The sequence below is a fragment of the Ovis canadensis genome, chromosome 3 (assembly GCF_042477335.2).
Source record: "Ovis canadensis isolate MfBH-ARS-UI-01 breed Bighorn chromosome 3, ARS-UI_OviCan_v2, whole genome shotgun sequence".
NCBI lineage: Eukaryota > Metazoa > Chordata > Mammalia > Artiodactyla > Bovidae > Ovis > Ovis canadensis.
This window is the reverse complement of record NC_091247.1, coordinates 226,650,414-226,676,735: the sequence shown is the minus strand read 5'-3', so window position 1 is coordinate 226,676,735 and position 26,322 is coordinate 226,650,414. Positions and strand designations below refer to the sequence as shown.

General features: G+C 56.4%; 1 protein-coding gene across 4 annotated transcripts in view; it reads left to right on the top strand.

The window, feature by feature from the left end:
• SHISAL1 (shisa like 1) overlaps nt 1-26,322 on the top strand; it is a 140,053-nt gene that overhangs the window by 101,476 nt on the left and 12,255 nt on the right. For 3 of the 4 annotated variants that reach the window (XM_069581741.1, XM_069581739.1, XM_069581740.1), the window contains exon 4: nt 3,019-3,336. In XM_069581741.1, the coding sequence (XP_069437842.1) occupies nt 3,019-3,336 (318 nt within the window). Of the gene's footprint in view, nt 1-3,018; nt 3,337-11,134; nt 11,224-26,322 lie in introns of those variants that run through there. The other variant, XM_069581738.1, reaches the window with a different exon arrangement.

Genomic DNA, 26,322 nt, shown 5'->3' with positions numbered 1-26,322 from the left:
TTGGGGGGCCCAAGGAGAGGGATTGGACTTAATACAGGACATCAAGGAAGGCTTCCTGAAGGAGGTGACAGCTACAGGAAGACAGGGAGGTGGGGCCAGCTTCATGCACAGGAGGTAGGGGGCAAGTTCCAGGCAGAGAGCAGCCTGGATACAAGCCTGAAGGGAGCTGTCTGCCCAGAGAATGGGTGGCACCTGCCTTAGGCAGTGTGGGACGACGGTTAGGGATGTGTGTTCTGGAGCTGGACTGCTGGGCCTAAATCCTGGCTCTGCCGCTTCACAGCTGTGCGATCTCAGACACTCTTTTAACTCCTCTGAGCCTTGGTTTGCATCTCTGGGCTGAGGGTGACGGCAGCAGGGGTTCCTCCCTCGTACGCTGTGAGGGTCGGATGGGCTGGATGTGTAGAGTGATTGAGCGACACCCACCAGCCACCGCTTTGGTTGCTGCTGTCGTTTCTTAGCCCTGGTGGTTTAGGCCTAGCCGTGGTCCCCCTTCCATCCCCTGCAGGCACCGTGGACTCCCTCTCTGCAGCGTAGCCTCTGCCCGCAGCTGGCCCTGCCTCTCCCTCCCTTCTCCCCTCCCCCAGCCCCCGCAGCTGCTGCCATGGGAACCACCCAGGAAAAGCCTGGCGCTTCGAGCAACCCTGTGGGGGCTCCAGGGGAAGGTGGAGAGGGGTGCTGGGGAAAACAGGGGTGCCGGGGGCTGGAGTCCGTTCCCCCTCCCGTGTCCACGCGGACTCCTGTCTCAGCATGCCGGACCACACTGCCAGCCTCTGCTCCATGGCAGGAATTCACATCCACATGTCTCCAGGCAGAGCTGGCTTCCCCTTGAAATCAGGCAGCTGGGGGGTGTGGTGGGGAAGACTGCTGGTTAGTCATTCACACCTTAGCAAGAACTAGCCCCTGGGACAGCTGCGGGCCTCAGGGAGGTGGTGGCTGGAGGTGGGGCTGCAGGAGGGATCCAAGGGGCTGTGATGCAGAGTTGTGGGGTTACTCATTCCTCAAGCAGCCTGGAAGCCCCAGGCACTTGCCAGTGCCTGCTGCATGTGAGGTGCTCAGGACACCCAGAGCCTCCCCTCGAGGAACCCCTGCCCCACATGTGGGGAGGGAAGGCCTTCCAGGCAGAGAGCTCGCATGTGTGTGTGTGTGTGTGTGTGTGTGTGTGTGTGTGTGTGAGTGAAAGTCAGCACCCTCCACCCGGGGCCCAGCCCAGGGAGGGGGCTGGAGGACTCAGAGGGGAGCAGCCCCCATCTCACTTCAGAGGCCAAGGTTGAGCACGGGTGAACCAAGCGGAAAAGATCCAGAGTCTGGAAGCCGAGACCAGGAGGAGCTCCACTCCGTCTCCTCCAAAACCAGAGACACACCAGTGTCCTCCCACGCCACATAGCAAAGCCAGGCCGAGAAGAGGCCGGAGCCGGGCCTCCAGGCTCCAGGCTTCAGACAGCATCTAGGGGGCCCTGCTGTGGGGACCCAGGACACCCAGGGAGACTGTCTGCTGGGAGCCAGGGTGGGTCTCTCCCCGTGGAATGTGGGGCAGCGGGGCTGGACGCCGGCTCTGCCTCCTGGGAGCACCTCCTCTCCGCCACCGCCTGTGCACACCCACCTGCACAGGTGCCCGCAGCAGGCAGCAGATGGAGGAGGCAATGAGTGATTAATAAGTCGGTCCCTTTAAACAGTCGCAGTCCCGGGCAGGCACTCCGACCATCTGGGCACTCAGGGGAGACTCAGACCCTGGCATGAGTGGGAGGATACACATGGGCCCGGCTAGCATGGCCCCTGGTGGTGGGGGAGGGTTTGAAGGGCCCTCAGGCCAGAGGGAAGTCTTTCCCAGCCTGGGTAGGTGGAGCAGTGTATCCGGGAGGCTTCTGGGAGGAGGCAGTCTCCAAGAGGTGGTGGTAGGAGTCAAGCAGGAGAGGAAGTAAGGGACTGGGGGCATTGAAAGTGTTGGCCGGGCAGAAGGTACAGACCCTGGGAAGTTCCTCAAGGGTGGAGGCGCCTTGGCAGGAAACCAGCACTCCTTCACAGAGGCATCTACGGCTCAGAACCCCCATCATCTCTGCTTCTGGAGGACAGACTAGACCTCAGTGTGGAAGTGCTGGGTGAAGAATAAGAGAACCAATGTCAGGGCCCCTGAGACCCCTGGCTGTGCCTGGTGGGGAGGACTGGGTGGGGGAACGGCCGTGGGGCAGGCTGGAAAGGCACGTGGCTGGTGGGGCAGATGGACGGTGTCTGCTGCATGGGGTTATGGGAAGGCAGCTGAGCCCATGCCCTGAGTCCTGGGCTTCTGAGGTCGGGGAGCAGGGGGTGTAATGGAGCAGGCTGGGGTGGAGCTGGCCCAGGGTGGGGAGGCCTGGCTGCGTTCCACGCAGAACTTCGGGGTGCTCGGTGGCCCCAGGTGGACACTGCGAGGCAGGAACTTGGGTCAGTGCATCCTAAGACAATGGACTTCCTGCATTTGCCCTGGGCTTGGAAGGACAGGGAAGAGCTGGAAGAGGAGGGGAAGGGGGGGTGAGAAAGGGGGTGCTGAGAGCCTCCCCCGTGGTGGGAACAGCTTCAGCAAGGGCTAGGAGGGTGGGCAAGCGCGGGCCACCGGTGAGAGGCAGCTGGCCAGTCTGGGCGGAGGAGGGGGAGGGAAGGAGGGTGGAAGTAGGGGCTAGCACACCACAAGAGCCCCAGGTGTCCAGCTGAGGATTCCTTCCAGAGGGTCTAACAGTGTGGGCCCCCACCAGGGTTCCCACCCGAGGATGTGGATTCTTGGAGGGGGTGCTTGGGTGGGACAGGGCCCAGGGCAGTGGGATCCGGGGGGCAGCCAGCAGGGCAGGTTGGGGAGGGGCAGTGGTGGGGGGTGGGCATGAGAAAAGGGAGCCAAGATTCCCTGTGCCCCCAGAGGGGCCCAGCACCCTCTCTGAGATCCCCAAAGCAGCCTCCGACCCACGTCTTCTAATCGACCCCGCTGCCTAACTGCAGCCCCCGCGGGGCGCTGGTCCCGGCGTCTCTCAGCCTCTCTCTGTTTGCCCGCAGCAACTACACCGCCTTGCTGGGAGTGTGGATCTACGGCTTCTTCGTGCTGATGCTGCTGGTCCTGGATCTTTTGTATTACTCGGCCATGAACTACGACGTCTGCAAGGTTTACCTGGCGCGGTGGGGCATCCACGGACGGTGGATGAAACAGGACCCCCGGCGCTGGGGGAACCCTGCCCGGGCCCCCCGGCCAGGGCAGCTGGCCCCACAGCCCCAGCCTCCCCCAGGCCCCCTGCCGCAAGCCCCCCAGGCCGAGCACACGCTGCAGAGAGACAGCCACACCCCGCCGCTGATGACTTTCCAGAGCTCGTCCGCCTGGTGAGTGGCCGCCATGGCTTGTCTTTGACGAGCTTGGAAAATGCCGAATCATTATTGCTGCTGGGTCTGGCTCGTCGATTACTGGACTATTTGCTTATTTGCCAAGAAAAGTTTGAAGTGGCTCCTGGTAATAACATGTGCCTGTATGGAAAGGTTGAAACGGAGCTTAGGAACAAAGCTTGCAAGTTTGTTTTACTCAGATTCTGGTGTGAGAGCTGTTGGTGCTGTGTGTGAAATGGAGTTGCGAGTTTCCTGGGTGCCAAGGCAGAAAGGGGAAATTGGATGATGGCTTTCCTGGCTCCCAAGGCAAAAAGGGAAATTGGATGGCTTTCCAAGTTTTCACAGTCTGGTCAGAGGACGCAAACTGATCTGCCAGGGGCTGAGGGAGAAGCTTTTTTTCCAGCATCAAGTTTGAAAATAAGCATATTACTGGGTTCCATCGTGCATGTATGCTGAGTCACAGAAAGGCATCTGAGGGTGATGCAGTCAGACTGCTCAGTGATGGCTCAGGGGAAGGGAAGAACGTCGGCAAGGGGGACGTGGGATCTTGGTTGGCCTGATAGGGTGGCTGCCCCAACAGACCCCCCATTATCCTGCCTCAGATCTATTTGTCTCCAGTCTGGTGGGGGATGGGGGATAACCTAACCTGGGGGTCCCTGGGCAGTGCGGGGCTGGAGGCAAAGGGGAGGGGGTCTGTGTGTTTTGGAGCAGGACCCCACTGTGCGGCCAGCCAGCACCAAGCACAGGCACCAGCCCCTGGAGGAGCCAAGCTGAGCAGAGATGCTCAAGTTCAGAGTCAGGTGTGGGGTTCAGGTACTCTGCAGGGGCGGAGCTGCGGCCATGGACACACAGGGCACAGGGCACGTCATCCCAGGACATGACAGTACTGAGTCAGCCTGCAAGATCCCGGTGCAGAAACCTACAACACGGTGAGCCCTGCCAAGTCCATGAGCTTGACAGGCAGCCCGGCCCCAGCTCTGCCAGTTACCAGCTCCGTAACTTGGGGCAAGCCCCTTCACCCTCCTTACCTGCCCATCTTTGTGAAGGAGCAGAGTGTAAGGACCTACCCTGCCCATCCCCACCTCCCGCCGCCCCAGGGGTGTCCTGAGGATCAAACAAAATGCCTGGCGCATAGTAGGTGCCCAGTGAACTGTTGATGCTTCTTTGTTGGAGATGCAGCCCAGCTAGTTCATGATCGTTTAAGTAGCTAACAGATTGTGACCTTTTCAATAATGGATGACTTAAATAATTAATAAGATACACTTAAATCAGCTTGTGCTTATTGATCGAGTAATTGCCCCATCTGTCACACAGGAGACAAAGAGGCAGGCTTGCTCAGCTCAGCTGGACAAGTGGGGACTGGGTGGGTCCTCTGGGCAGGGCACCCGAGCCGGGCTCCCAGTAATGTGGAGGTGATGGGTGGAGAAGGGGCCGCTCTTCATTTTGAGGAGTGGGGAGGGGACACACAAGTCCACCCAAAGCTACAGACCATGAAACAGCTGTTGGCTCAGCCCCAAAGGTGGGGTTTCCTGAAATGTGGGTCTCTCACTGCACACCTGGGGTGTTTGTCAAAATAAATTCCTGGGTCTCAGCCAGAGCCTCTGGTCCTAACAGTTCTCAGTCTCTCCCTTGCTGTTAACCCTTGCCTGTCTCCAAGGTCTCCCCCTGTCCACATGGTACAATCACGTGCCTCCTGTGTGCCAGGCGCTGTGCTGTGCTACCCAGATAAGGTTCGAGGCAACCGGCTACGGAGGGGAAAGAGTGTGCAAGCTTTGAGGGGTGGTCCGTGACGTTCGAGTTCATGGCAACTGAATGAAAGGCTGAGGTCACGGCCCACAAGATCTGCTGTCTGCAGGGGGAGACGTTTCTTTGGAACTCAGGGCCACTGCGTGCCCTCTTGGGTCGCATAGTCAGACTCAGAACGGGGTTTCCTTCCAGAGCCTTCCTTCCAGAGTGAGCATCAGGAACAGGCAAGGACCTAATGGAGGGTAGGGGGTCCCGGGAGTGTTGCCTGCCTCCCGTTCTGCCCTCCACACCCTGTGTGACCTTGGACCGGGGCCTGCTGCTTGGGCTTCTGGTTTGCCAGCTGAGGGGAGAAGGGATGGACTTTGAGAGCGGCGCAGACCTTCGTGTTGCTGGGCCTGCTTGGTTCAAGGTGTGAGCGCCCTTGGCTCCAGCAACGTCTACTGAGGGCTTGCTGTGTTCTGGGCACTGTCTGCATCCTTTCGTCCTCACCAGGATCCCGTGGGCTAAATGGTCACGACATGGGCACCAGTCCCAAGGTCCCCAGTCAGCAGGGTCAGCACGTGATGGGGGAGCGGGCAGATGAGCAGTCTGGCTCCAGCCCCTGCCCTCCTGCTGCTGGACAGCAGCTCCCCGCCCTCTGGGCTGCCAGGAATCCCTGCCCCCTCCCGGTGTGGACCTGTCTTCCTTTATGTTGTTCTGTTTGGCTAAAGTTCCCCAAACAGCCCCTGCCCCTCCCTGACTCTGTGCGGGAGCTGGGGAAGCAGACGCAAGCGGGGCGAATGAAGTCGAAGTTGAGAGCACAGGCAGGCTGTGGGGCTGAGCGGGCCGAGGTCAAACAAGCCTGTCTTTGTGGGCAGCAGTGCAGGGGGGCAGGCAGGGGGAGGGCTGTGGCGTGCTCACGGTGCTGTCAAACCAGGGGTCGGGGGTGGCTGGAGAGTGGGGGCCGGGGTGCTGTCATCAGTGTTTCTCCTGGAACAAGAGCTCGAGTCTGGGCCGCTGTACCCCAAATCGTCACCTGCGTCTTCCAAACACCCACATTCCAGCCATTGTGAGTGCTTCCCCGGGGCATCGCGGAGATGCGTCTCCTCGAGCACGGAGCCCGTCAGCTGCTCTCTAAGCCTGTCTCGTCCTCTCTCTTTTGACTTTCACCTCCAGAACTCTCGGTGGCCTCTCTCTTCCCCCTTCCCCCATCCCAGTCCTGTACTACACAGACGATCCCAGCTGCTCCAGCTTCTGGAGGCACCTCCATTCCTGGCCCGCAGCCCAGCTTCTCCCCATACAGGGAGGAGGACCAGGGGTTTTCCTCTTGGAACAGGGGCTGGGGAGGAAGGCAGTCTTGCTTGGTTCCCGGGGTTCTCCATCACAAGGTGCATCCCTTTTCTGGGGGCCTCACACGCCCGTTCTGGCCCTTATTTGGGAACGGAGGACTCTGGAGTCAAGATCCAGCTCTGGACAACTCCAAGGGAGACTGAGGCAGGAGGCTTGTCATAGGCACCCGGAGGGGAGGCCCCAGGGGGCTGTTGCTGCCCGGTCCAGTGGCTGGGAGGAGGGCTGGGCCTGGACACCCAGCAGTGGACTGAGTTGACCCTCGGTGCTCCAGCCAAGTCCTATGTGGGGCAGGGCTCAGTGAACGCTCAGAAACCCACGGAGGAGGCCGTGGGTGCTGCCCCTACCCTCCTCCAGACAGTCAACAGGGATCGACTCCATGTGGTCGGGACACAGAGACACACACAGAGACAAGATCAGAGACAGGGGAGAGAAGGAAGGAGAGTGCTCACTGTGCCCCAGACACCCGTCACCGGCTCCATCAGTGGGGCTGGCACCTGTCAATCGTAAAGCCATCATCCTTCGTAAGTGGGTTATGTTAGCATCGTCGTCTCTGTTGGCGCTGTTGGAAGCAGCTCATCTCTTGGGGCAGGAGTCAGATGGCTCAGAGTCAAGGCCCACCTGCACCACATGTGGGCTCTGCGACCTCAGGCAGGCCATGCCGCTGGCCAGTGCCTCGGTGTCCCCATGTAAATACCAGGCAGGGGTTGTAACCACCCTGAGAAGTAAAGGGGCCGATCCTGCTACAGGACTCGGCCTGGTGCCTGACCCCCAGGTGTTGGCGAATCTTGAGGTCATTTCACATTTGGGTCAATAAACACGGTATAGGTCCTGCCCTGCCAGGACTGACGGGGAGGCAGAAGCAGTCCTCACCCCGAACAGGCCAGCCACACGCCGCTTGTCCTGTAGGGGTGTTGAGCCCCATTTTCAGATACGGAAGCTGAGGGGTGGAGGGCAAGAAGGAGTTTGTTGACCTGCCCAGGTCAGCCAGGGAAGGGGAGAATGAGCAGGGCCCCAGCCCAGGGCCAGTGGCCTCTCTGCTGGGGGCTTGCAGAGCCTCTAGCGGGGTGGCCTCTTCCACGGGAGGGGGCAGGAGCCTCTTCATCAGAAAGTCCTCCAGCAGTGCGTGGGCTGAAGTGGCCCCAGGCTGCCCCTTGAAAAGCAGCTTCGGAGGCCGAGCCCGCATCTCTGAGCATCACGTGCCGGAGTCCCGGCGGACGCACACTGCCTCCATCTCCTTCACTGGAAATGCCGTGTCCTCACCGCCTATTTCACCTCTCAGGAAGGCCTTGGGGCGACCAAGGCCACCTCTCATCACTGTTGTCCAGAGCAGGGACCCTTCCGCCCCTGGGTCGTGGAGCTTTTGGTCTGGATGGGGATCGGGGACAGTCTGAGGGAAGCAAGGGCAGCTGCCTCTGGCTCGTTTCAGGAATAAGCCAGCTTTCCCTTCGTCTACACGATGACAACCCCAGACCGCAGCATTTCCTGCTGAGGTCCCCTGCAGGCTCCGTCTCCCCTGGCTCATTTCCTTCTGAAAATTGGTGGCACGGTGCCCCCAATATTTGCTCATCACGTCCCCCTGGAGAAGGAAAAGGCAAATCACTCCAGTGTCCTTGCCCGGAGAATCCCATGGACAGAGGGGCCTGGCGGGCTGCAGTCCACGGGGTCACAGAGTCGGGCACGGCTGGCGGCTCACACTTCTCCCTCGTGCCCCTGACACGCTGGTTTTCTTCCGCGTGTAGGGACGTTTCACCTTGACGCCCCTCACACACCGGCCGGCTCACCGGCTGCAGGAGGGCAGTTCTTGGCTCTGCGTCTCCTTCCCACCGCCCTCCCCCTGCATCTCCCCCCCCCAGTTACCTTTTTGCCCCAGCTCAGGGTCGAGCTCCCGGTGGGCCTCGTCTCTGTCACTGTGCCACGGTTCCCCGGGGTTGGAACCTGCGCCCACTGCAGGCATGTCTGGTGTTCAGGGCGCGCAGTAGGTGCTCAGCAAGTGCTGTTTGGTTGACACGCAGCTGCAGAGCTGGAGCTACCCACCCCTGCCGTGTCATCCTGGCCCCCAGGCTTGTGCCTATTTGCCAGTGCCGGCCCCCCAGGAGTGTGGGAGGCCTAAAGGAGAAGGAGGAGGGGGTCTGGGGTGCTGTGGGAACCACCCAGGCTTCTTGCTGCAGCTGTGGGGAGAGAGGTCCCCAGGACACGGTGTTATCCCCCCTGCTGCTGTATCGCCGTATTCACATGAGTTGTTGTCACTGCGGATCGTGGTCAGACGCTCCTGGCTTTGAATCCCAGCTTGACTCCTCTGGACCTGTCTGAGCCTCGTTTTCCTCATCTGTAAAATGGGGACAGTCACGGCCTAACTTCACAGTGAGGTCTTGGGACCTGTTGACCTTCTGGTTGCCTTCTAGGATTCCCGCCCCGCCCCATGGTCCCTGCCTGGTCTCCTCTGGTTCATCCCACCTCCCCATCGCCCCCCAGGTAAGGGGCTTCAGCTCCTATTCTGGCCCCCAAGACCCTTCCCAGCCTACCTCAGTCTCTCTGAAGCCTCAGGCTTTGCCCTCTTCCCTCTAAGACACAAGTGAGCAAGTCAAGCAGGGGAAACCTTGGTGACATTTGCTGTTTAGACCCACCCCTATCATTTCCCTGCTAACTTCCCCCTCTTGAGAACTGAGCTGTGCAGCTTTTTCATCCCCTTTCACAGATGAGCAAACACAGGCCCAGAGAGGCTAAGTGACCTGCCCACAGCCACACTAGTAAGTCTACGGACCTCAGCCAGGGTCTCTCTAGTCCAAAGTCTCCCGGAACAAAGTCCAGTCCTGAGCCAACCGCCGCAGCCCCTGTTGATCTCAGAGCCTCTTCCATCTCCCCCCTCCCTCACCTAGAACCCACCCAGCTCATTGCAGAACTCACCCGTGCCTCCCCTGTGGGGTCCCTGGAGTTCACCCAACTCGAGCCCTCCCCCACACCGGGCAGAGCGCAGCCATCACTTTCTTCCCGGCTCTGCGACCAGAGTCTCTGGTGTGTGGTTTTGGCAGGGACACCAGCCAACGGCGAGAAATTCCAGAAAATTAGGAGACAAAGAGAGAGGACAAGATATCCTCTTTCCTTGGCACCACATCAGACACCAAGGAGGCCTCCGTGACTGGGATTCAGAAGGCAGTGGATTCAGAGTCGGCCTGGGGTTTCAGTGCTCGGGGCTTCCAGCTGGGTCAGGGCACTGTGGCCCTGTCCCCTCTGATCCCGTCCGTCCTGGCTGGGCCCTGCCTTCCCCGCACCCAGGCTGGTTGACACGGGAACCACCTCTGCCAGCTCTCCCAGTTTCCATCTTGTTCGCACGGCTTTGGTGGAAGCCCAGGAGAGTATTTGTTCATCAGCGTGACTTGATGACTGGTGGGGGGGGTACCTGAGGGATGGGGGTGGTGGTGACGGAAAGCCCAGCCCGGAGGCCTCACTCGCTGTGTGTCCTCGAATGCGTTGCTGGCCCTCTCTGAGTCTCCGTACCTGCTCTGGACAACGGTGATGAGAGGTGAAGGCGGGCACACGGAAGGGCCCAGCCCAGGGCTCAGCGCACAGTAGGACCTCAGGGAGCACGGACGCTATTCATCGGGAGCACCCCCTCTCCCCTCAGCAGCTGGCCTGTCCCTCCTTACCCAGGGGAGGGCAGAGAGCCTTACTTCTCTGTGGAGAAAATCAACGCTGGGGCGGGGGCCAAGAGGGAACACTTGGGTTTGGCGCTGGGGAGTGAGTGTGGAATGGAGAGCCCGGGGGCAGACGGCGCTGCTCCAGCACTCAGGTTGGGCGCCCCGTGTCCGGCCCCAGCCCCGGAGAACAGAAGAGTGAGTGAGGGCTTTGTCTGCCTGACTCCGTGCTTCACTCCTAGCTCTCAAATACTTATTTGACACATCCTCATCTTAAGGACAAGAAAACCAAGGCACAGAGAGGCCAGGTAATTGGTCCAAGCTCACCTCGCTGGTCACCCGCAGCCTCAGCAGTTGAACCCAGGCCATCTGCTCCAGCCCAGGCTCTCAGGGCCGGGTCTCCAGCCTGGTCCCTTTGTCCAGGTAGCTGGATGGGAGGAGCAGGCTGCAGTCAGGAGACAGAGCTTGAGGTCCTCCACATCCCCCTGAAGACTCGGGCAGGAACCAGCTCCTTGCGGCAGAGTCCAGCCAGGGCAGGACCAAGGGCAGGGAAGGGGACTGGGAGAAAGAGGGGTTGTGTGGCATCCAATTCTGGTCCAGAGAGGGACCAGGGATGGGAGCTGACCTCCCGTACTTCTGTCCTGGGCCAGGCTCCTGAACTCACAGTGAAACTGACTCAAGGATGGACAGTGGCAATGAGTGATCAGATCTGATTGGAGGGAGCCCAGAGGAGCTCCCATCCTGGGCATCAGGGAGAGCTTCCTAGAGGAGGTGATGGCTAAAATCGTCTTGAAGGACTAGTAGGAGTCAGGCAAAAATTTAAAAATACAACAGGGTGGGTATTCTAGTAGGAAAAGCAGAATGTCCACAGGCTGCAGTGAGGGGTGAGGCCCACAGAGCCTGCAAAGGAAGCAGCTGTCCGGGCACACAGTGCATCTCAGAGTTCTTCCCTCTGTTAGAATAATCAGAGCATCAGGTTCTTTTTGTGGTGAAACCCCCTTCACTGACAATATTCCACAAGAGGCCAGAAATGCCCCTCAGGCAGTCTTCTGGGGCTCAGAGCCTTCTCCTTCTGCTCTTTCCCTGCACAGAGAGCCACAGAGACCCCCGACCCAGCCCTTGAAAGAAATAGCTGGATGCTTGAAGACACCTGAGCCCCTGGGGTCCAGAAGCAAGGAGCAGGCCACGTTCAAAGAGACCTGAGGCTCTGCTGGGGGATTTTCCCACTCGTACCGAGTCAACTGCGATACTGGAGCAAAAGGGAAGTGGGTGGATGACGCGATTTGGAGGGAAAGCCACAGGCAACCCAGAGTTCAAATCCCACAGCTGCCCTCCTGAATCCTGTGACCTGGGCGGTTCCTGCAACGTCTTGCCCCCTCCCTGCCCGCCCCCCGCCCCAAGGCTCAGGGTCCTTGGGAGAGGGTGACGACAGGCCTGGGGAGGCGGGGCTGCGGGGAGCCAGAGCCCAGGGCCCTTCTTTCTGGTCTTGGTTATCACTTTCCGGTCTTGGTTATCACTTTCCTGTTTAAGCCGTTTCCTCTGCCTCAGCCCTCCACCAAGTAGCCGTGAGAGTTTCCTTTCTTTTTGTGCCAAATTTCCCATCGTAAAATCGCCTCTGCTCAATGGAGAGCAGGCGAGAAGTAGTCCAGACGGGCTCCCCACCTAACGCGGCCCCTTCTCCCCTCCGGCCCTCGCTGGTCGCCAGCGCCTCGTTCCACTTTTATCGTTGCTGCCTTCACACATGAGACTATGTGTCCTGGGGTTTTAGTTCAGCTTCATGTCACGGAGAGCTGCCTGCATTATTGAGAAGTTTCCATAAGCACTGCTTTAATAGCTCTGTTCATCATGCCTCGAGAGGCGATGGTCCGTCGCTCCGTGACCCGCCTCCGTGTCTTGGGCCACCTGGGGGCTTCTAACCTCCCACCCAGTGATGCTTCTCTTCCCCTCTCAGAGCATCACTCTGCTTGTGCCCCAGCTCCCTTGGCCTCCAGGATGAGAGGGTTTCCAGAACCCCCTCCTCATCCCTGTCCAGACACGGTGATGGAGTGCTAACCCCTCCGAAGCCAGCCGCCTGCTAGTTCTTTATAGGCAGGAAGCAGCGTGATGAGGGGCAGACCTGGAAGCTTAACAGATCTGGGTTCGAATCTTGCTGCCGCATTTCCTGATGGCTGGAAGACCTCCAGCAGGTGACTTAGCCAAAGTGCCCTCACCTGGAAAGCAGGTGCTGAAATCAGCCTCACTAGGGTGCTGTCTGGCTAAACAAGACATGGAAGAGCCTGACACATAGAAATGGCTAAGCACATGTTTTCCAGCTCTGCCCGCATCTCATCAGGGTGTGGCAGGCTTTCTAGGACGTTGAAGATGGCAGTCAGCTGTCCCCAGGGCCCACAGCCCTCTTGGCCGAATACCAGAGAGCAATCAACACAAGAAAGGGTTTCGGTGAATGAGTAGGAGTTTTCTGGAAGTAGAGAACAGGCAGAGAGAACAGCTTGGCAGTGTGTCAGGCGAGGGAGAATGCTGAGGAAAAGCAGGGAGCCCCAGGTCCTGGGCACCACCTCTCGTGGCTGCGCCTGAGTCCACTCTGCTGCCCCATCCTCGTCTCCCCAACCTTGGACACCGGAGGGCTCTTCTTGGGCCCTCTTCTCCCCACCTTCACCACCCCGGGAACCCCACCCGGCCCATGTTTCGGGTCTTGTCGAGCTGCACCGGACCCCTGCCTGGCTCTGTCTCCATCCCCATCTCCCGTCTCCCCTGACTCCAGACTCTCGGATGTTCAGTAGACACGGCGGACAAGCGCATCCCTGGACTCCTGCCCCTCCCACTGTCTGCTTGGGACAGAATCTCGGAGCCAGCCGGAGTGTGCCCTCCTTTCCCACCTCACGTGCCCTGTCGTCAACCATATGCCCGCACGAGCCCAGAACCCTCCCTCCACGCCCTTCTCCCCAGACCAGCTGTCCCAGTCCGTCTTCTCCCCTCCTAAACCTCTCTGCTTCTCTCCTCTGCCTCCCACCCACCCCGAACGCCCAGCAGCAGCAGGGAGATCCTCTTCAAACATGACTCAACAGCCACCAACACCTCTCTCACAAGGGGCTGAATCCAGTAGCCTCTCACTGGCCACACAGCTTGACCTGAGACCCCCTCCCCAGTCCCTCTGCCCTCCTCTCTCCCAGTTGCCCCGGCCACACTGGCCTCCCTGGTTCCTGAGCTGGCCAAGCCCACCCCCACCCCAGGGCCTTTGCACCCCGCCGCTCCCTTTGCCTGAAACGCTCTCCTCCCAGACACCTGCGGGGCTCGCTCCCTTCCTTCCACCAGACACCTGCTCGGATGTCACCTGCTCCAAGAGGCCTTCCTGGGCCAAGGTTTATAAATTGCAACAGCCCCCCCCCACCTCCACCCACCACCCCCTTTTCCTCCCCCTTTCTCTCTTTTGGTTTCTATGTTGAGCTCACCACCTCTGTTGAGTTTGATTTCTTGTCTGCTGTCTCCTTTGCTGTCAGGAATCCTGAGGGAGATGGGATTGGTCTGTCCTGTGCCCAGCCATGCCCCCAGCACCCGGAAGTAGGTGCTCAATAACCAAGTGACTGCATTTTTATCTGCCTGGAGCTGGGCATACAGTAGGCACCTGGTAAATGTCAGACCAAGGAGTGAATGGCCTCATTGTTGTTGACAACAGAAGCTCCTGTCTATTGAGGAACCAGTGAGCTAAGCAACTTCAGCGGACCATGCCAGTTCATGTCCTTAGCTTGGCCACCCCAGGCTCCGTGCACAGAGGAGGAAACTGAGGCTCAGAGAGAGTTAGCAGTTTCCCCAGAGCTGCACAGCGCCTGAGCCGGCATTCATGCCCAGGTCTAGCTGACTCCAAAGTCCGCTGCTCTTGCATGAGCAGTGGGCTTCCCTGGACTGGGAAGTGGGATCTCACCGGTACCTCTCCCACTGTGGGAGTGACGCCCCGAGATGGCGCTCACGAAGTGCCCAGCCCCATGCCGAACCCTATGATGGGTTCCCTGTGCAAGTTAGGCCTTACCCACCCCTGGGGCAGGACCTCAAGGGTTCCCCCAAAGGGTATGAGGTCTGGGGCTCCAGGCACTGGCCCACCAAGCCCTCTCTGGCCTGGACGCAGTATCGATTGAAAACCACACAGATTCTGCACCAACTCCGCCAAGGCCGCCATGCCCACATGGTTGGGTTACATGGTTGATTTGGCTTGGTTTGGTTTTGGAGTCTTTCTCCTTGCCCTTGCACCATTTGTGAGAGTCTGTTTCAGCCCTCAGAATCTTTCTGGAGACCCAAAGAGGGGCTGGAGCAGCCAGGAGCCCCCACACCTCCACCTGGCTGCTCGCCACCTGCCTCCTTCCTCTAGGCACGCTGCCCTATCCAAGGAGGTCCTGGCTACACAGCAGCAAAGTGCAGGCTGGTTTACAGAAAATGTTGCCTCAAGAATCTCATGGCCTCAGCCAGCAAACTTGCAGAGAGCCCAGCTGCATGGTCTTGGAGTCAGAGCTGGGTTCAGACTGTGCCTCCACTTGCTAGTGGGGGAACTCAGGCAAATTATTTCAATTCTCTGAGCCTCAGTTCTCCCATCTGTAAGATGGGTCCAGTAGACTGACACTGCTGGGTGACTGTGAGGATTAGAACGGGACCTGGCCTGTGACGGGAGCCTCCATAAATGCTCACTGTAATTATTGGTGTGTTATTAGTGCAAGAACGAAAGTGAGAAGAAAAGCCACAGAAACCCACCCCCGCCACACGCACGCACACACACTCACACACACGCACACATGCACACTCACACACATGTGCACACACACGCATGCATGCGCACACACACGCACGTACACACGCACGCACACACACACACGTACACAGGTGTTTTGCATTTTCTCCTTTCTTATGTGCCTGCTTTTACACGCCTCCAGGAGTGATGTCCAGGAGGCCCCCTTATCCAAAGTTTCACTTTACCTGGTTTCAGTGGCCTGCAGTCAACCTTGGTTTGAAAATATTGGAAAATTCCAGAAATAAACAATTCACAAGTTTCAAATTGCATACCATTCTGAGTAGCGTGATCGAATCGCATGCCGTCCCGCCCTGGATGTGAAACATCCCTTCGTGCGGGGTGCTCCGCCCATCCGTCTCTTAGTCCTCTTGGTCATCGCAGGGCTTGCGTTCAAGTGACCCTCACGTGCTTAATAATGGGCTCTCGGGGCAAGAACAGTGATGCTTGCGGGTTGGCTGTGCCACAGGGAAGCTATAAGTGGTTCCTTTTAGTGAAGGACGGAAGTTCTCACTAAGGAAAGAAAAACCAGCTAAGATCTTGCTGAGATCCGTGATAAGGATGAATCTTCTACCCGGGAAATTGTGGAAAAGGAAAAAGGAACCTGTGCTAGTTTGCTGTTGCACCTCAGGCTGCAAAAGCAACGGCCGCAGGGCCTCCTGAGTGCTCACTGTAGACGGGAAAGGCATTAACTGTGCGATGAGATACTTTGAGAGAGAGGCCACACCTATGTAACTTTATTACAGTGTATTGTTCTAATTGCTCTATTTTAATATTAGTCGTTGTCGTTAACCTTGAATTGTGTCTAGTTTATAAATTAAACTTTATCATAGGCACATGTGGACGCGAGAAAACATGGTCTACGTACGGTTTGGTTCTCTCTGTGGCTTTAAGTGCCCACGGGGCTCTTGGGATGTACTCCCGTCCATGGTTATGGGGGACGACTGTACTCACAGTTCTGCATTCTAATTTTATTCACCTAACATCAAATTAGCCGTTACCCTGCGATTTTGACTTAATTTTTCTAAATATCATTGTAGCAGCTCCCCAGTAGTAGAGATTCCGTATGCTGGCATTAAATCAGCCATTTCCCCACAGCAAGGCATTTACACAACTTAACTATATATATATATATATATATATATATATATATATATATATATATATATATATTACTATGATGAAAACATTGCAAGGGGGAGGAATTTACTCTGGCAAGTTAGGAATGGCAACAAACACTTTTATGTGTTTATGGTTTTCCCTTTTTTGAAGTATGTCCTCTGCACAGATTCAAGGCCAGTGGATTGTTGAGTGCAGGGGTGTGACAGCTTTATGGCCCTTTGTATTAGTGTCAGCCTCGTTCCCAAACGGACCATCACCCACCCGCAGCTTCTGAGGATGCTGCCCCCTCTCCAGCCTGGGGTTTGCTTTTTTAAAAATTATTTTATTAATGGGGCCAAACACCTTGCCTTTCACCTGTTAATTAATTGTATTTCCTCTCCTGTGGTGTCTGTGTGTGCTAAGTCACTTCAGTCGTGTCCAACTCTTTGAGACCCTGTGGACTGTAGCCTGCCAGCCTCTGCTATCCATAGGATTTTCCAGGCAAGAATACTGGAGTGGGTTGCCATGCTGTTCTCCAGGGGAACTTCCCAACCCAGGCATCGAACCCATGTCTCTTACATCTCCTGCACTGCAGGCGGGTTCTTTACCACTAGCGTCACCTGGGAAGCCTCCTATCCTGGGGGGTGCCCACATGTTTTTACCATGACCCCAAAAAAGGAAATAATTGAAGCCATTTCCATCAACAACATTTGTTTCCTAAACTTTCAGCTCCTGGGTGTTCCTCTTGTGTGTGTACCTCTCTTCCTTGTACTATTTACTTACTACATTTTTTATTGATCTTAAATCAAGCCATTTTTTTAAAAAAAGAAAGCCCAGACTTGCCCTAAGCACTCATATCTTTCGCATAAAAGTTGTTTTTTCCCAGGAAACTCTCCTAAGCGATGGAAGGAAATGGAAATTGGTGCGGCCACTTCGGAGTACAGTGTATAGGTTCCTTAAAAGAGTGAAAGTGGAGCTATCGCACCACCCAGCAATCCTGCCCCGGGCATATAGCCAGGAAAGACTGAAACTCTAATCTAGAAAGATACACGCGCCCCAGTGTTCATAACGGCACCGTTTACAATAGTCAAGACATGGGAACAACCTGTGCCGCCGCCAAAGGATGGATGAAGAAAACGTGGTGCACCTGTGCAGGGAAGGCTGCTGCTGCTGCTGCTGCCGAGTCGCCTCAGTCACGTCCGACTCTGTGCGACCCCAGAGACGGCAGCCCACCAGGCTCCCCTGCCCCTGGGATTCTCCAGGCAAGAACACTGGAGTGGGTTGCCATTTCCTTCTCCAATGCATGAAAGTGAAAAGTGAAAGTGAAGTCGCTCAGTTGTGTCCCACTCTTAGCGACCCCATGGACTGCAGCCTACCAGGCTCCTCCATCCATGGGATTTTCCAGGCAAGAGTACTGGAGTGGGGTGCCATTGCCTTCTCCAACATGGAATGCTACCTAGCCATAAAAGAGAATGAAACAGTGCCGTTTGCAGCAACGTGGATGGACCGAGAGATGGGTCTTACCATACTAAGTGAAGTATCAGACAAAGACAAAGGTCACACGATATCCCTTCCCTGGGAGCTCCATTGGTAAAGAATCCGCCTGCAGTGCAGGAGATCCCAGTTTGATTCCTGGGTTGGGAAGATACACTGGAGAAGGGATAGGCTACCCACTCCAGTATTCTTGGGCTGCCCTTGTGGCTCAGCTGGTAAAGAATCCACCTGCAATGTGGGAGACCTGGGCTCAGTCCCTGGGTTGGGAAGATCCCCTGGCGAAGGGAAAGGCTCCCCACTTCAGTATTCTGGCCTGGAGAATTCCATGGACTGTACAGTCCTTGGGGTCGAGAAGAGTCAGACATGACTGAGTGACTTTCACTTTCATCACTTATATATGGAATCTAAAATGTGATACAATGAACTTACTTACAAAACAGAAGCAGACTCACAGACATAGAAAACAAACTTACAGTTACCAACAGGTAAAGGTATGGGGAGGGGTAAATTAGAAGTTGAGATTAGCAGATACACACTAGTATATATGAAATAAACAATAAGGTCCTACTGCAGAGCGCAGGGAACTATATTCAACATCCGATAATAAACCATAATGGGAAAGAATATGAAAAACATTATATTTGTTTATATACGTATAATTGAAACACTTTGCTGTACACCAGAAGCTAACACAACTTAACAGTAAATCAATACAACATTACTAACAATAAACCAACTATACTTCAATTTTTTTTAAGTTACATTTTTCCTAGTACATATAAAACAAACCCATAAACATATCCAAGAGTTGGGGGGGGGCCACCTCAACAGAAAGTGAAAGTGAAAGTCGCTCAGTTGTGTCCGACTCTGCAACCCCATGGACTATACAGTCCATGGAATTCTCCAGGCCAGAATACTGAAGTGGGGAGCCTTTCCCTTCGCCAGGGGATCTTCCCAACCAAGGGATCGAACCCAGGTCTCCAACACTGCAGGTGGATTATTTACCAGCTGAGCCACCAAGGAAGTTCAGTAGAACTGGCAGTTAAATCTTGAGACATTTTTGGAACCTGTTGTAAATCACTGCCGCTGTAAAAATTCAGCGATAGAAACTTCCAGTTCAGTAGATCTTATTTAACACAAAGGTGACAGAAAATCGAAACTCTTCACTTCCTGATTGTTTTGCTGAGTCTGCTCCTTCCTATGTTCTTGAGATGTTTATCTGTGTGGTGGAAACAGGCAGGATGGTGACCACCGCCCACCCCCTCAGGGTTCCACACTCAGCAACATCATGTTGGCAGTGTTCATGTTTACGCCATAGAAATGGGCAGTAAAGCCACAAACCAGGGCTTCTTTTCCCTGGCAGGACTGGTCGTTAAATGTTTACCAGCTCACCGCTGTACAGAAGGGCTCAGATGCTGGCACCTCCGGGGTCTGCCTGCCCCAGTGGTCTGTGCCCCTTACTGTGGAGAAGCAGACGTTTTCTTAGGTGAAGGCAGGGTCCTGGCACTCCCAGGGACATCCCGGCAGCAGTAGCCAGGATGAGAAACAAGGTGGTTCTGGGGGGAGATTCATCCACCCTTCCCAGATCCTGGTCCTTCCAGGTGCAGGGAATAAGGGAGTTGGGGGGCCAGGGGACAGAGAGCCTGGTCGGGCCTCTGGCCACATATCTGGCTCTCAGCCCCCGAGGAGACCTCTCGGCATCCCTTTGCAAACCCTCTGGTTGCATCTGCCCTTCCTTCTCTGAACGAGCCTGCAGCAGGCACCCTGAACTCCCTGATTTATCCAACCAGCGCTGGTCCAAGGTTGGCACTAGGTCATAGCCATCGCTGAGTGCTGGGGGTAGAAAGAGGAAACGGTTTAGTCCTGCCTGCAGGGGACACTGGCCGGTGTTGGGCCGGAAATCGATCCTGCCCCTCCACTTGCTTTGCCTGGAAGATCAAGGTATTCAGCCTCTGGGTGAATATACCTCAGGGAGGGTTTTGGGGAAAAAATCCCTGAAAATGCACTTCCAGAGCGAACTAGAGCCACTGTTTCTGGACCCAGGATGCAGCTCAGCGAGGTGCGTGAGTGAGGGCTTTGGGTCCGGCCAACAAGATCCGTGGGCCCTGAGATCCTGGGTAAATCACTCACTCCTCCAAGCCTGTTTGCTTGTCTGTGAAAACGGTGGTACCAAGAGGACAGAGGGGCTGCCTGCTAGGAGCCTGACACAGAGCCGGTGCTTAGCCCCGTGGTGCCCCCATGCCCAGGGCCCCGCTGCCAGGGGGTGTGCATGCTGTGTGCATGCGTAGCGTATAGTGTGTGTGGGTATGTGTGCATGCAGAGTGCAGGGGTGTAGTTTGGGCGTGGTGTGCATGTGTGTGTATTGTGTGTGTGTGTGTGTTGTGTGTGTTGTGTGTGTGTGGTGTGTGTATCATGTGTACATGTGTGTTGTGTGTGTGTTGTGTATACGTGTGTGTTGTGTGTGGATGTGTGTGTATTGTGTGTGCATATGTGTGTGTGTGCTGTGTGTATGTATGTGTAGTGTGTGTATCATGAGTACATGTGTGTGTTGTGTGTGCATGTGTGTGCATGTGTATCGTGTGTACATGTGTGCGTTGTGTGTGGTGTGTGTGCACGTGTGTATTGTGTGTGCATGTGTTGTGTGTGCATGTGTGTGTGCATGTGTGTGGTGTGTGTATTGTGTGCGTTGTGTGCGTTGTGTGTGTTGTGTGTGCATGTGTGCGTTGTGTGTGCACGTGTGTATTGTGTGTGCATGTGTGTTGTGTGTGCATGTGTGTGGTGTGTGTATGCGTGTGTATTGTGTGTGTGTTGTGTGTGCATGTGTGTATTGTGTGTACGTGTGTGTTGTGTGTGTGCATGTGTGTTGTGTGTGTGCATGTGTGTGGTGTGTGTGTTGTGTGTGTATTGTGTGTTGTGTGTACGTGTGTGTTGTGTGTGTGCATGTGTGTGTGTGTGTAGTGTGTGTAGATGTGTGTGTAGTATGCACACTCATCTCTGTCCCCTCTGCCCCCTCCTGCCGCTTCCGTCCTGACCCAAGAGCCATGGGCAAGGGGCATGGAGGAGGGGCCAGGGCATCTGAGCAGCTAGGGGTGAAGGAAGACAGAGACGGACAGGTCCGCACCCAGCCTGCGGGAGCACAGTGGTGTGAATGGCGCCAGGGCCCGGGGCTAGGAGCCTTGCTTGGACAGCCTAGGATAAGGTGCAAACACTCCCAGGAGGCACCTTCGTCTCCCAGGGATTTACAAAAGAGTGGACCAAACCCCGAGCCCCGGGCCAGGCTATGGAATCAGACCCCTGTCTCAGACCCCGTGAGACCCTCACCCAAGCCTGGCCTCCCTGGCCTCCCTTCCCAGCTCCCCACGGGCTCCTACTTAACCCTCAAAACCTTAATCGGTTGCTCTCCTCCACCCGCTGGAGGACTTCTGTCCCTGCTCCCTGCTCCCATCACAGGCAGGACCACGTGATCTGTTGTCCCCTCTGTGTCCACTGGACTGGGCAAGAGCAAGGACAGTCTGAGTCCTGCTGGGGATCCCAGGGCCTGGAGCAGAGCCCTGGGCTAGGAGTCACAGCGGCTCGTCCCCCAGCACACCGCTGACTGCTGTTTAACCTTGGGCAGCCCCTTCCCTCCCTGAGCCTTACTGTCTTCACCGTGTCAGTCGAGGGAAGGGACAGAATGCTTCCATGGTGCCTTTCATCTTAAAACCTCCCTGACCTTCTACCTGGCTGATGGAGACGCAGACAGGGACAAGAACAGATGTGGAAAGCACTTTGAAAAATTCATAGCAGGAAGCCTGGGGAGAGAGGCTTTCCTTTTGTGGGCAGGAAGAGGGGGGAGCTGTGGACAGAGCTGTGGATGAAAAGGACCGCTTCCAGAGCACTTTGTGACATTTAATGTAGAATGCAGAGCGCCTGGGAAAGCAACAGCATCAAATATTTACAAAAGCAGCGTTAAAAATTCACCTTTAGGATGCAGAGGTTTAAAGACCCCGAGCTTCCTGCGAAATGCCACAAGGCAGGAGGGCGAAATGATGGCTGAGAGGATAAGCGCAGGGTGTGAGCAATGATGTCCCTGGAACCAGGCACTGCTCCCCACAGACCCCTCCTCTGCTCCCCCTGCCAGAGTGGCCCCCAGCCCTGCATCTGCAGAGGCACTCGGGCAGCCCTCCTCGGCCATAAGCCTTTCTGAGGCTCCTGTGACCTGCGGGATAAGAACAGGCCCTCGGCTCAGCCTCCACGGCCCCCTGTGATCCAGCTTCTGCTTCTCTGGGCAGCTGAGTCCCGTAGGATGAAAGGAGTGAGCTGCTGAGGTCGGAGGAGATTGAGGTCGAATCGGGGGACATTCCAGGCACTGGGTATGGCCTGTGCAAAAGCACTGAGGCAGACAGATGCAGTGTGTTTATGCATCAGAAGCAAAGTCAGGGTGCAGGAGTGTGCAGAGAGAAGGGGACTCCGGAGGGGAGGGGTGGGGGACCCTGCCCGAGGTGCAGGGTCATGGTGAGGAGGAGGCTTCCTGATCCAGGGGTGGTGGGAGCTCTCCAGGAGAGGGTCGGGGCCTTTTCAGAAGCTCCCCCTGGCAGTGAGGCCAGCAGAGGCCAGCACTGGCTCACAGGCTGGGCTGTGGCCGGAGCAGAGGAGGTTGGGGCAGACAGCCCATAGGACCAGATTTGGGAGGGGATGGTGGGGAAGTGAGGGGCTCCAAAGACCGTGCCCCAGACTCTGGCCTGAGCCACTGGGGCGATGCTGGTGGGGTTTCCTGAGATGGCACCAAGGCCTGGCTTCGGGGATCAGCCATCTGGAGGCTGAGGTGCCTGTGATGATGGGGTGGGGTGATGCTGCAGATAAGTCAGCGAGGAGCTTGGGGCGGGGGGCAGGGGTGGGGAATGTGGGCTGAATCCCAGCTTGGATTTTGCCTAGGGGCCTGTCACGGATGGAGTGGGGAGGTCACCTGGGGCGAGGTTGGAGTGTGGGGCAAGGGACCAGGGACGCCAGCAAGGAAGTGTGGAGGGAGCAGTCCCAAGGCAGAAGGGACCCAGGAGGCCTGAAGGGGCATGATCCTGCAGGCGCAGGGTCGGGTGGAAGGGCTGTGGGGACCCAGCCTCAAAGGCCAGGACCTAAGGCCCAGCCCTCTGCCCACTGCTCCTAAGATGCCCCGTGCCTGATGCAGAGATACAGTCAGTGGGCTCCTCCAAACGCGCCATCACCACCCCCATCCGCCAGGCCTCATGATCCCAGGATGACAGCAGGCTTCTCCCTTTGGGGAAGGAAGTGAGGTTTCACGTAAGATACTTAAAAATGAAGCAGTGCCTTGTAAGACCCCAAGTCATTCTAATTTGTCCACCAATAAGACCCGTGTTTGATAGTCTCTCATTTTTCCAGGAGACCTGGTGACCCAGAGCTGCCCATCTTCACTGTCTAGAGGACCAACAAGATGTCTTGCTAAAGGCAAAATAAAAATGCCCTAGAGGGTCTCTAAACCCCCTTCTGAAATACTTTTTCTCCCCCACTTAAGACAGCCATGCACTGAGCGCTCACCGTGTGCGAGGCGCTTTAACACTCTGCCTCCTGTGACCTTGGCAAAGTCCTCACTTAGCAGAAAAGTAAACGGAAGCTCCTGGAGGCAGGTGACTGCTGGCTGGTGGTGGGAGTGAACACGGACACTCGCCAAGGGTCTGCAGGGACCCCCGGGGCCTGGGCCCTGCCTTGCTCTTGACAGCTCTCGCTGGAAGCGGGAAAGGATGAAAGGAAGCCCTGACCCAGAGAAGCCTGAGCACTCTGGGGGTCGTGGAGCCTCGCTGTGCCTGCAGGACTGGAGGGCAGGATCCTGAGGCCAGGCTGGCAGCAGGGGAGGAGGCCAGAAGCAGGTTGTGGGGTCAGCAGAGGAGGAACCTCTTTCCAGGCAGCCTTCCTTCACAGCAGAGCTGCTCTGCTCACTAGGTAGTGAGCTCCCCGTTACTGGGTTGTGCAAGTTGAGACCAGAAACTCATTTCCGGAGGTTGTTCACTCTTTCCCAGTTAACGTACGTGAAGTGCCCATCTTAACAGTACAGTTTGGTGAACTTCAGCCTGAGATGGTGAGCAGTCTAACATGCGGAAGGCTTCCTCTCGACCCCTGAGTACCACTCCTCTGGCATTCAGCCCCTAAGTCGCTTTGCCCAACTGTAGGCTCTCCCTGGGCTGGAACTGGATGGTGTGGACCCTAGGGTCAGCATCTCTCACACGACATTGTTTTCGATGAGATGAGTTCCTCCCTGATGTTGCACATATCAAGAGTCTGCTCTTCCCTGCTGCTGCTGCTGCTAAGTTGCTTCAGTCGTGTCCGACTCTGTGCGACCCCAGAGATGGCAGCAGCCCACCAGGCTCCCCCATCCCTGGGATTCTCCAGCAAGAATACTGCAGTGGGTTGCCATTTCCTTCTCCAATGCATGAAAGTAAAAAGTGAAAGTGAAGTCACTCAGTCATGTCCGACTCGTAGGGACCTCATGGACTATAGCCCACCAGGCTCCTCCATCCATGGGATTTTCCAGGCAAGAGTACTGGAGTGGGGTGCTCCACTATCTGGGCATATCACATTGTTTATCCCTTCACCTGCTGAGGGCGTTTGGGTTGTTTCCACCTTGGGGTGATTATCCATAAAGCTGCTCTGAACACCCGCCACACGCTCTGGTGAACAGGTCGACAGTTCTCTTGGGTGCTCAGGAGTGTCTGATGGCTGCTGTAAACAATGACCATAAACTTGGTGGCTTAGAACAGCACAAATGTGTCCTCTAATGGTTCTGACGGGCAGAGGTTCCCAAGGAGCCTTGTGAATTCCTGATGTCCAGGTGTTGGTAGAGCTTGTCCCTTGGAGGCTCCCTGCAGAATCTGTTCCTGGGGGCAGACTTTGTCCACAGCTCGTAGACCCTTCCTTCGGTGGCATCACTGTGACCTCTGCTTCCATCCTCACATCTCCTCTGACTCTGACCCTCCTGCACCCTCCTTCTTCAAGGACCCTCAGGATGACCCTGGGCCCACTTGGGTAACCAGTCTCTCCATCACACAGCCACATTCTCAGCTTCTGGGGATTAGGACAGGGACCTCTTTGGGAGCCTGAGCTGTGCCTACAACAGGAGCACATGAAGCGTCATGGGACAAGGGTTATGTTCAGCCTCAGCCCATGTGGTCTCTTAGTTTCCCTAAGCAGCTAAACCTCTTTGCCCTTTCTGGGTCGTGGGTGAGAGTTCCTCCTCCCCCACCTCCTAACGTCTTTGTCATCTTAGCCGTTTATTTCAGGGGCATGGAGGGCGGCCCCCTGTAGTTTTACGTTGCCTTTTCTCCATGCTTGAGTTTCAGTTCTATCATCATTCCACGAGCACACCTCTTCCATGTAGCCCCCCATGACCACACCTTTTGCTGCTAAGAGCACTGTGCTGGGCTGGGGTTGGGGGACTGCCTTCTTAGCCCTGCAGTGGTCCTGCACTGTTCTCTTCTTTGAGACGTGGTAACAGTGTGAGTATGGTAACCTCTCAAGTTACTGTGAGAATGCTTTAGCAATTGAGCTGAACACTCCAGTCCCCGGCGCCTGGCTCCTGGTCTTGGGGGAGCTCTTATCAGCGCTGAGGACGCTTTATCTGCAGCTCTCCTGGCAATTAGTCCTCTTGCTGGTCTGACTCCTCTGCTTTTACCCGAAGCCGTTATTATACCGAGTCTCAGCCTTCTGGAAATGTTCATTGTTATTCAAATTGCCAGGGGCTCCGTCTTATCTCCCCAATACCTTTGCAGATGCCAGCTTGAGACTCTCCTCATCCCCACCCAGGTCCCAGGCTGCACCTCTCTCTCCAGACCTGCTGCCCAGCGCAGCCTCCCCCTGCCCAGCCCGTCCAGGAGGAGTGACCACGCAGCCCAGCGGGTGGCAGCGCAAGCTGGACCCCTGGCTCCAAAAAGAGCTCCATAGGTGACTCTGGGCAAATCGCGATGCCTCCCTTTGCCTCGGTTTCCTCATCTGTAAACTCAGGAAGTAAAAGTCCCACTTTCTAGGGTTGTTGGGAAAGCAAAGTGAGATGAGGCGTGGAAAGTGCTGGCACAGTGCCCCGTCCAGGAGAAATCCCCCATCACAGCAGCCCTGACGCTGGCCTTGCCTGGAATTAAGAAGGATCTTGTCTGCACACCCGAGCCCTGGGGTCACACATGAGCTGATCCTAGACTCACGCTGCCTGGAAGATCCCACGTCACCGGCTGTGACCCTCTGCTTGGCTTCTGCTAAGGCAGCTCCGGTTCCTGGTGTGCCCTCCCCCACTTCCCGCAATGAGTTTTCCCCTGAGTCCCAGCCCCCGTCCAGGCCACGCCCCCAGGCTCTCAGCGCTGACTCATGTGGGTCTGTTGCTTTTGTTCTGGGGGGTCCCAGTGCGGCTTCCCGCTGGCTCTAAGTCCTGGAGGGCTGGGCCCATGCCCGGCGGGTCTGTACCCAAGCACCCAGCCCAGGCCTGGCAGAAGATGCCACCAGCAGGGGCTGCCGGACGCCATCGTCCTGCTTTGGTCTCCCTTGCACGGGCAGCCCTTGTTTTTGAACCAGTTCCCGAATGATGGACAAGTCTTTGATCCTAATCTTCGACTCTTACCCACACTGCTGCAGTAAATGAGCTTATAAGAATTTTGCCCTTGTGGGCGTGTTTGTTGGATGATGGTTGAGTGGAATTACTGGGTCAGAGGGCGTGTGAGTCTGTGACTTTGGTATGTACCAAGCTGCCTTCCAGACGTGAACTGATGTCCTTCCCACCAGCACAGAAGGCAGAGGCTCCCCGCCCCTGCAAACCAGCACACACACGGTGCTCTCTCAACCGTTTTGATCTCTGCGGAACTTGCTTGAGTGGAGGAACGTGGAAGCTTCCTTTGGTCTATGCTCTGGAATGCTTTCCCATTACGGCTTTCATTTCCATGC